Raw genomic sequence first — 10,292 nt, 5'->3', positions numbered from 1 at the left:
CGCGCCCCTCCGGTCGGCGGCCTGCGGAGCTCCCGCGGGCGGGAGGGCAGAGCCCCGCGGAGGCTCGTTCGTATGGAAACCGCGCCTTCGGGGAGCTTTTGTCGGCGGCTGAGCGTGCCCCCCTCCCCGCGCCCCCGCAGCCGGGGCCGAGGCGCGATTTAAATCCCATTTCCATAAGCCGGCGCTGCGGGCAGCCCGCCGCCCCCCGCTCGCGTGCCGCCCCGCGCATCCCGCACAGCCCGGGATGGAGCCCCGGGATACGACCGCGCTCCGTGCGCCCAGCCGAGCGCTGTTATCCCGGGTTGGCAAAGGAAACCGGACCGCGTTCTGTTTGTCACCTTCTTGCTCTAAATTGCCTCTCTTGGGTTCCCTGAGACGGAGAGGAGAGGAGAGGAGAGGAGAGGAGAGGAGAGGAGAGGAGAGGAGAGGAAGGGCATGAGGTTTCCCGGAGAAGCGGTTGCCCCCCAGGACCCCCATCTCCCTCCCCATCAGGGCTTCCCCCTGCGGGCCAGGGCGCACAGCCGCCCTCCCCACGCTGCTGAGGCGCGGCGGGGCTGCGGCGGGCTCCGCGCAGGGCCTCGGTGCCTTGCGGGGCAGATGGTTTCGTTCCCCCCGGTTCGTGCCAGGTTTCAGCCTCATGCTGTTATTTTGTTCTTCTGGAACGAGACTGGTGTTGCTTCCCAGAGAGGCCCTATTAGGACAAAAAGAAAATCCTGTGAATAGGCGTAACAGGGCACCAGGAGGGATAGGTCTTAAATGTATTTTAATATGAGCAGGGCATTGTGTGTAATTCAGCGCTCATCATCGTTTAGTCAAAGAGTTATGGCAGTGATTGGGAATGAATAGAGGGACATAATGGATACATGTGGCGTTTGCTCATTATATTCAACTTAGTCCAACTCCTCTGTGGAAACTGTTCAACTTTCTCTCCCTTTAGCCTGTCATAGTGAAATAATACAGACATTGGTTCCTCGAATGGGATAGCCTGCCATGCTATTATATTTCTACAGCTAACGAGGGCTTCATAAGCCTTTGATACTGCCTGATCTTTGAAACCTTTCCAAATCTCCTCAAGCTTATGCTAAATCCTATTTGGAACTTTTTTTTTTCTTTTTTTCCTCCTCGCCTGCTAGTGCCCCAGGCTTAAGAAACCCGGGCGGTGACATGCATACTAAAGCATGCGGGGACACCTCCTGAAAGGCGACTTACGGCGCTGATCACAGGCTCTCACGCGAGTGACACACCACTCCGGGCGCAGCTGAATGCCGCCCCCGCCGCTCCCCCGCACCCCGCTAATGCGCGCCCGCCCGCGCCCCCGCCCGCGCGGCACGCCGCGACATGCCACGACACGCCGCGACACGGCACGGCACGACACGGCACGGCACGGCACCTGTCCCGACTTGCCGGCAGGATTAACAAACCCCACCGCGCACTGCACTCCGCGCTTCCCGCGCCAGCTCCGCTGCCGCGCCTCCGGAGAGAGGGAAGAGACGGGAGCGGGAGGAAAGGAGGGAGGAAAAAATAAATAAATGAACGGAGGAAAAGAAATAGCGACGGTGCGGGGGAAGGGGGGAAAAAAAAGGTAAAAAGAAAAGAACCCCCCCAGACCCCGCAGAGTTAAAGAAAACAAAGGCGAGCGCCCCCCGACCCCGCTCCCGGCCCGGCCCGGGGCGCGCCGGGGGCCGCCCGCCGCCCGCGTTGCGCCGCCTCCCATTGGCTCCGCCGCCCGCTCATTTGCATAGCGCCGTCTATGAAAGGCGGCGCGGCCGCGCGGGCGGGCGCAGACGGCGGCGGAGCCATCCCGGTGTGTCCCGTCCGCGCCCGCCCTCGTCCCGTCCGCACCGCGCCGTCAGGCTGAGCCCCGCGCCGCTGCCATGAGCCCCCTGCGGCTGCTGGCCGCCGCCTGCCTGCTGGCCCTGTCCCGCTGCAAGACGGTGAGGTATCGCACCGACGAGGAGGGCGCGCCGGGCACGGTGATCGGTACTCTGGCCGATGAGATGCCGGTGAAGGCGCCGGGGGAGATGAGCTTTCGCCTGATGCGGCAGTTCAGCAACAGTTCGCTGGTGCGGGTGCGGGAGGAGGACGGGCAGCTGAGCATCGGTGAAGCGGGGCTGGACAGGGAGCGGCTGTGCGGCCAAGCCCCGCAGTGTGTCCTGGCCTTCGACGTGGTGAGCTGCTGGCGGGAGCGCTACCGCCTGGTGCACGTGGAGCTGGAGGTGCGTGACATCAATGACAATGCACCGCGCTTCCCCCATGCCCAGATGGCGCTGGAGGTGTCAGAGAGTGCTGCACCCGGCACTCGGCTCCCACTGGAGGTGGCTGTGGATGAGGACGTGGGCTCCAACTCCATCCAGAGCTTCCAGGTCTCCCTCAACAGCCACTTCGGTGTGGAGGCACAGACACGGGCGGATGGGGCACGCTGTGCCGACCTGGTGCTGCTCCAGGAGCTGGACCGCGAACGCCAGCCCTCCTACACCCTGGAACTGGTGGCCAAGGACGGTGGCAGCCCAGCGCGCTCAGGCACAGCCACCGTGCATGTCCGTGTTCTCGATGCCAATGACAACAGTCCCACATTTGCCCAGAGCTCAGTCACGGTGGAGTTGCCTGAGGATGCGCCGCCCGGCTCCCTGCTGCTCGATCTGGATGCTGCTGACCCTGATGAGGGCCCCAATGGTGAGGTGGTCTATGCCTTCAGCAGCCAGGTGCCCCCTGAGGCGCGGCGGCTCTTCCGCCTCGACCCGCGCTCGGGCCACCTCACCCTGGAGGCTGCCGTGGACTACGAGCGCACCCGCACCTACGAGCTAGACGTGCGTGCCCAGGACCGCGGGGCCAGCCCCCGTGCTGCCACCTGCACCGTCGTCGTGCGCCTCACCGACGTCAACGACAACGCCCCGCGCATCAGCATCAGCGCCCTCCGTGGCGCCGCCAGCGCGGCCGGCGTGGCCTACGTCAGCGAGGCGGCGGCCACGGAGAGCTTCGTGGCCCTCGTCAGCGCCACGGACCGCGACTCGGGCGCCAACGGGCAGGTGCGCTGCAGCCTCCGTGGGCACGACCACTTCGCCCTGCAGCGGGCCTACGAGGACAGCTACATGATTGTCACCACGGCGGCGCTGGACCGCGAGCGCATCCCCGAGTACAACCTCACCGTGGTGGCTGAGGACCTGGGCTCGCCGCCCTTCAAGACCGTCCGGCAGTACACGGTGCGGGTGAGCGATGAGAATGACAACGCGCCGCTCTTCGCCAAGCCCCTCTACGAGGTGGCTGTGCCAGAGAACAACCCCCCGGGTGCCTACATCACCACCGTGGTGGCTCGTGACCCTGATCTTGGCCACAATGGTAAGGTCACCTACCGGCTCCTGGAGACGCAGGTCATGGGGGCCCCCATCTCCACCTACGTCTCGGTGGACCCCGCCACTGGGGCCATCTATGCCCTCAGGACATTCAACTATGAGATCCTCAAGCAGCTGGACCTGAGGATCCAGGCCACTGATGGTGGTTCCCCACAGCTCTCCAGCAGCACTGTTGTCAAAGTGAGAATGGTGGACCAGAATGACAACCCTCCTGTCATCATCCACCCAGTGCTCACCAACGGGACTGTGGAAATCGGTGTGTCCAGCAAGACCTCCCGTGACTCCCTGGTGGCCCAAATCAAAGCTCGAGATGCAGATGATGGGGCCAATGCTGAACTCACCTTTGCCTTCCTGGAAGAGTCCCAGCAAGACCTCTTCACCATCAACCCAAGTACTGGGGACATTGTGCTGAGGGGTGACCTCTCTGAGGAGCTGGGACAGCTATTCAAGGTCATCCTCACTGTGACAGACAATGGCAGACCTCCCCTGGCCACAACTGCCACGGTCAACTTCCTGGTGACCGCCACTGCTCCGTCCAGTATCCAAGACATAGCCAAGCCCAGCTCCTGGGAAGGAAAGGCTTTGCAGTGGGACGTCCCTCTGATCGTGATCATTGTCCTGGCAGGCAGCTGCACCCTCCTCCTGGTGGCTATAATCACCATCGCCACCACCTGCAACAGGCGCAAGAAGGGGAACAACATCAAAAACAACGCTGCCCTGAAGGACCAAATAGACATCTCCCACCTGGAGAAGGGCCATCAGGAGGAGGGCAGCCAGAGGGGGAACGTGTTTGAGGTCCGAACCTTTCCCAGCAAAACCTCCTTCACCAGCCCCGACCCCTCTCCAGCGGCTGAAGAGATCTCCACCACTGAGAGCGGCAGTGACAGCACTTGCCTCTATGAGGGTCAGAAGAGGCTGAGGGGACAGAGTGGGGAGGTAAGGTCCCACCAGAGGGGAGCGGGGCAAAGGGTTGGGGGGTGTCTTGGAGGATGTGAATTAGCTGCAGAGGTGCAGTTAATGTTGGTTTACTTTTCACCACTTCCCTCCCTCATGTCTCCTTTGATTTTCCTCCCCACCAGCAGAGTTTTGCTGCCACTCCGAGCTACAACAAGGAGCCTGCTCCCCCCGTGGCCATTTGGAAGGGGCACTCCTTCAACACCATCTCTGGCCGGGAGGCAGAGAAGTTCAGTGGCAAAGACAGCGGCAAAGGCGACAGTGATTTTAACGACAGCGACTCGGATATCAGCGGAGATGCCCTGAAGAAAGATCTCATCACACACATGCAGAACGGTAAGGGCTCTGCCCCTGCTCCCCACTGGACCTCAGACAGAAAGATGGATGGATGGGGAGGTGGGTGAAGGGACCCATCCCTGGGGCACCGGGGTCAGGCAGGGCAGCTGGAGGGGGAAGCCAGACACTGCATGGCTCAAACTGCCCATCTCCTCGGAGCAGGCTGTTTTTAGGTGTTGGTTTCGCTCTGCACTGAGAGCCCAGCACAAATTAGCATTTGTCAGAAGTGCTGTAGGATTGGATTTTTTCCCCAAAAAAAGGTTCCCTTAAAGCTAGAATTGCGACGAGTGTCCCTAACAACATTACCTAACCAAGCCTGGGTTTTTGTTGCGCTGTAAAGCCTCCCCACTCCCACCGTCGGTGCAGTGAATCATCCTGTGACTGGTAACTCTAAGGATTGTGAACGGTGTGGATTTATTCCTGCAGTAACGACAGGTTTCTCCTCCCCTATCTCTCTCTCTAGGTCTGTGGGCATGCACAGCTGAATGCAAGATCCTGGGGCACTCCGACCGCTGCTGGAGCCCCTCCTGTGGCCGAGCCAACCCTCACCCCTCTCCATATCCTTCAGCACCCCTCTCCACCTTCTGCAAGAGCACGTCCTTGCCCAGGGATCCCCTTCGCAGGGACAACTTTTATCAAGCCCAGCTGCCCAAAACAGTGGGGCTTCAGAGTGTCTATGAGAAGGTGCTGCACAGGGACTTTGACCGGACGATCACGCTCCTCTCCCCGCCGCGCCCTGCACGGCTCCCCGACCTTCAGGAGATTGGGGTGCCCCTGTTCCCAGCCCCCTCAACTAGATACCTGGGCCCCCAGACTGAGACAACTGAGAAGGCGTAGCCCAGAGGGCTCCCCCTCGAGTGCACCCCTCCCTGCGCACACAACTAGGTCACTCCCGAGAGCCTTTAAGTTATTGACCAGATCTAGTGTCGTATGTGTAAATATGCAAGATGTGCCTTAAAAATGAAGTCGTTTGGGAAAGATTTCCAATCAGATCAGTACTGTTTGATATTTGCAAACAAAAAAAATTGTTTGTAGTTAATGTAATTTTTATGAAATGTGCAGTATTTAAATTTCTTTTCATGTTTTCTACATTGGGTTTTTTCTTTTACTTTTGGTTTACCCATGGCCTGCCATTTTTTGTAGTGTTTTTAACCTGTACATTGTGTAATGTAATGTTTGTACATAATGAAAATTTGTTATATTTTTATATAATAAATACTTAAAAATGGGAATTCTTGCCAAAGGAGCTGTCTGAAAGACACAGTAATAACAATTAATATTAATAATAATATCCTGAATATGTAGAATCTTGTAAGGGAAATTCCTCTTTCACAGTGTAATAATAACCTAAGCAATCTAGTGTACTGAGAAGTTTGCCTTGCCAAATGTGACTTGTATTTCTTGAGTCTGTGGTCAACTTAAGTGTTATTTAATTGCCTTTGGTTCCTGTAATCTGTATCACTGATAAACACTAATAAAGGTTTTGTGATGTTCAGAGGCTTCTGTTCATGGATTTCATGCTTCAGAGCATAGAGGTCTTCACAGGTCAACAAAAGTATTTTGTGCTGGGAAGTGCAGTGGGAAGGAGCTATCTTTAGTCTTGCCCATCGTTGGTCTCTGGCAATACCTCTGCAGGTTTAGCTCTAAAGCTTCTAATGCTGTGTGGGAGGGAGGCTGGGGTGACAGAGCCAGCCTTTGCTTGTCACTGCCTGGTCTGAGCTCTCCCAGCTCGATCCTTCTCGGGTGGGGACTGGTGTGGTTTTAGGGAAGCAAGGGAAGCTCTGTTCATCAGTGGAAACGTCCGTGCTGTGCCGATGTCTTTGCATCAGCAGCCACCCGCGCGCTTTGCTTTCTGCTCTGGCTGAGACATTGAGTCAGGCTCTATGGCTGTGGGCTCAATGCTTACCCCTTGTTAAAGCACCCTTACTAAAGGACAGTAGCTTGTGTTTGTGTACATACATCAAGAGAAAGGTGCATAGAACAGGAATCAAAAATGTTGATTGACATTTTCTATGGTACATATTTCTTTTCTCACTGAAATTACTGTCCTGGAAAAAAAAACATACAGAGCTTTGAAATTCCTTCCTATGGGGGTTTCAAGCTAAAAGCAGATCTCAAATACTTCTGCTGAAATCAGGTATAGAATAGCATTTAATGAAACAAAATGAAGCATGAAGGTTTCTTCCTGTGCTCAAAAAATGCTTACACCAGAAGTAACACTTGTACTGGAGTTTTAATATTTGATTGAAGTTTTCCAAAAGGGAGAACTGCTCCTTTTGTGGACTATATAACTTCACATTTTGTAAAAATCAATAATCCAAAAATCTGTACAAGGCAAAGCTTTGGGGTTTTATCAAGAGTTCTATAACTATTTATCTAATTGGTATGGTACATATCTATAAAATATGGCTCACCAAGGAAATATAAAACTTTCTTAGACATAAACAAGGCTCTATTTGGCTTTGTGCCTCAAAATGTAAGCCGAAAACATCCCACCTGTATGTCCCTTAACCAACAAAAATCCCCTTCCTCCCCCAACTTCCAGCTTTCTCAAGCCTCTGTAGCAAGAGTGGCAGAAGCCAATCAAGTTTTTATGCACACGGGGTCTGAGTTTTATCTGGGGCTTCAAAAATACCATGGTGTAAAGATTTGTGGTGGGCAAAGAGTTTCAGAGGTTGTACTTAAAGGGAATTTAAATCAGGCTGATGCAAGACTCAATTGGGAAGCTACATTTGTGGTACATCTCCTGTGGTCAGGAAAACAGGTGAGCATTTCTGGTGGTTCCTCTAAAGTCTGGTAGTAAAAATTGTGATGCATCTAATGAACTTAGAGGGTCATCTTGGTTAAATTTAGAGCTGAAGTTGTGGCTGGAGGACGGGTCCTGAGAAAGAAAGCTGGTAGCCTCCCTTCTGGCTAATGACCAGTGATGCAGAGAGCAACGCCTGCATGGGAAGTAATTAGTCATAACTGAGCTCAGGGAGGGAAAGGCTCTCTGTCAAAAAAAGCAGAGCTCTCTGATAAGCTGATTCTTCCTCATCTAGTTGAAAAGCCAGGGTTACATACCCCAGCATCTTCACAGCTGGTTCCTAGACTCCCCTGGCAGGGCCAGCAGGATGTAGCCACAGATGAAGAATGGTTCGTCGCACTGGGGTTTGGCATCAAATTTGTGCTGCTTCCTGCAACAGAGCTTGTGCCCTTCTCTAAGTGGATTGGTGCTCCTCACTGCCTGATCAGGAGTTTGGACCAACCCAGTGCAAGGCAACCATCAAATGGTAGGAAACTAACGTCACTTGTTCCTGTTCCCATAACAGCTTTCAGCAGCAAGAAGCTACAGTCTCATTGGGGTTTGGGATCTGTCTGTTCTGGCATCCCATATGCTCTAAAATGTGAGATTTTAGTATTAAATACCCCTTGGTATTTAAATCTGAGCCCATCATTTCACAGAGACTCTAGTTAATGGAAAGATACAGACTTCTTCTGAGAGCTTCTCATCTTGACCTGGCCAGGCAACAGGGACTATTCAGGTGCATCACTGAAGCTCCTGATCTCCCCTTTTCTTGTAAGGGCAAGGGGCAGCAGTCTAGACTCCTGTAACTTTTACATGCCTAAAATTAGATGAGGGAAGTCTCCAAGCTCCATCAGATAAGAGCACATGCCACCCAAAGCGCAGCTGAGTGCAGGGGGAGCCCAAGGCATAGCTCCTGGGCTAAGTCCCTGGGATCAAACATTTGCTCCATTGATGCTATTTCACTGTATATGTCCTAGTTTTTTTCTTTTAGTTTTTGATTATCCTGAGATTTTTGCTAACATACTTCAGGAATTAATGCAGCAGTTAATCAGTTAAATTCCATTTATTTGCCAACATCAGCTCTATGTTGCATGATGAGGCTGTATGACCACAGAACCTCTTGCTCACAAAGAGCTAACTTCTCCTGTCTGCCTTTCCCTGGCTCAGAGGGCAGAGGTGAGGAGGGGGTGCCAAGACACAGGACTGGAGACAGCACTCCTTCACTGAGCCAGCACTAATTCCATGGCCCAAACCGGCTACAGCAGCAGGACATCACAAAAGCACTGGCACTGAGCTTGAGCCTGCTCCTGATCTTGAGCTGGCTCCTGCTGAAATATCTGGTAGTCACCTACAATGGAGACAAGCATCCTCAACACCCTCCTCAGACACTGGGGAGAAACAGGCACTTTTAGGACATGAAACATAGAAGTGGGTAATTCCCACAGGCTCTTTTCCAGGTGTACCTTCACAGCCATTCGGGCGTAGCTGCAATATGTCTCCTGAGTGCCCCATTCATATTCTGGGATCGTGCCTGACACCCTGGAGACCTTAGGCAGGCAGCCTCCAAATCTCTTTTAACTCTCAATAATTTAAATTAATTTTCCCAAAGTCAAGTCTGTTTCACCCATGACAGTAATTGGTAAGTGATCTCTCTCTATCTATGTTGAACCATGAGCTTTTTTTATCTGATTTTCTACCCGTGTTCTGCTGAGGAGAAATGGAGAGGGGGTCTGGCTGCTGACCGAGATCTACCCACCATGTGCACCAAGGAGACAAGATCCCAGGGATGACTTCTCTGGTGCTTCAGCCAAAAAAATTAGTCAAATTCCCACTGACCTGCTCTTCTGTCCTGTGCCATTTGAATGCCTCCAAGGATGCTCTATGTATTGAGATGTGTGATGGAGTCAAACACCACTGAGGTGCCTGGTTCTGGCTCTTGCAGTGCATGCTGTAGGAACAGGACTCCTCCTAAAACAGGGTGGCAGCACCCACGTTTGTAAGTGGACATGTCTGTGACCTCTGGGGTAGGGGCTTAATCCTGTGTACTCAACACAGGCAAGACGTGCTGAAAATGTGTCAGAAAATGCTGCCTTGGCCCAGACCCTGAAGGCAGAGAGACACCAGGTGGAGTTTAGCTGGAGATTCAGACAGATGTGACTTCTGTGGCCAATGTGTAGGATGGATGACAGGCATCTGCACTGCTGTGGCAGACAAGGAGAGCTGCTCAGGGGGGTCTAGGGGGGCTGACATCTCACACTAGGCACCTGCATCCTCTTTTCACTATTGCTCTCTGGTCTCCCATAACTGTGTTGACTACCTCACCACTGTACATGACAGCAGACTAGGCACCTGTCCTAAACACAGGCACAGACCTTGTGGATATAGAAATCCAGGTGAGTGCACTGTCACCTAAAGGGAGGGTCCATCCTCTCCAGCTTCATCTTCATTTTCCCCTGACTGCTTTGACAGCACCACCCAGGAAAGTCATCTGCTCATGGACAGATGTACCAAAGTAACAAAATCAGGTAGATTGCTGCACGTTTAGCTCATCCAGATGTCAAGCAAATGTTAGGAAGAGAGCAGAGAGAGAAGAGGGCCCCAGGGCCTGGAAAGAAGATAGGATTGTGGTTTTGAGCAGCAGCCAACAAAGTAGATCAGCCTATATGTAACATAAAACCTCTTGAGGTTTCTAATCGATTTCAAGGTTGATCAAGGAGAAAACACTGCCTTTTGGATAATTTGAAGGCTTAGCATTACTAGTGGTAATGCCCACTGACTCTTCAACTGTCACCTAAGCTCAAATTTAGCTTGAAGAATGTGGGCTAGTAACTGAAGTGTTACTTCCCACCATATACACCAAGGTC

General features: G+C 53.4%; 1 protein-coding gene across 2 annotated transcripts; it reads left to right on the top strand.

Moving 5' to 3' along the window:
- Nucleotides 1–1,821: 1,821 nt before the first annotated feature.
- PCDH8 (protocadherin 8) lies at nt 1,822–6,138 on the top strand. Of its 2 annotated transcripts, none has more exons than XM_054271621.1 (3): nt 1,822–4,286; nt 4,433–4,640; nt 5,104–6,138. In XM_054271621.1, the coding sequence occupies exons 1-3, from the start codon at nt 1,875–1,877 to the stop codon at nt 5,475–5,477; spliced, it is 2,994 nt and encodes a 997-aa protein (XP_054127596.1). In that variant the 5' UTR covers nt 1,822–1,874; the 3' UTR covers nt 5,478–6,138. The 2 variants fall into 2 exon arrangements, with proteins under 2 accessions (XP_054127596.1, XP_054127595.1); XM_054271620.1 differs by having other exon boundaries at nt 4,430–4,640.
- Nucleotides 6,139–10,292: the final 4,154 nt, after the last annotated feature.

The sequence above is a fragment of the Melozone crissalis genome, unplaced genomic scaffold (assembly GCF_028551555.1).
Source record: "Melozone crissalis strain CALT ecotype California unplaced genomic scaffold, PUWL_Pcris_2 ptg000013l_1, whole genome shotgun sequence".
Taxonomy (NCBI): Eukaryota; Metazoa; Chordata; class Aves; order Passeriformes; family Passerellidae; genus Melozone; species Melozone crissalis.
The sequence above is the reverse complement of the archived record's forward strand: the minus strand, read 5'-3'. Positions and strand labels throughout refer to the sequence as shown.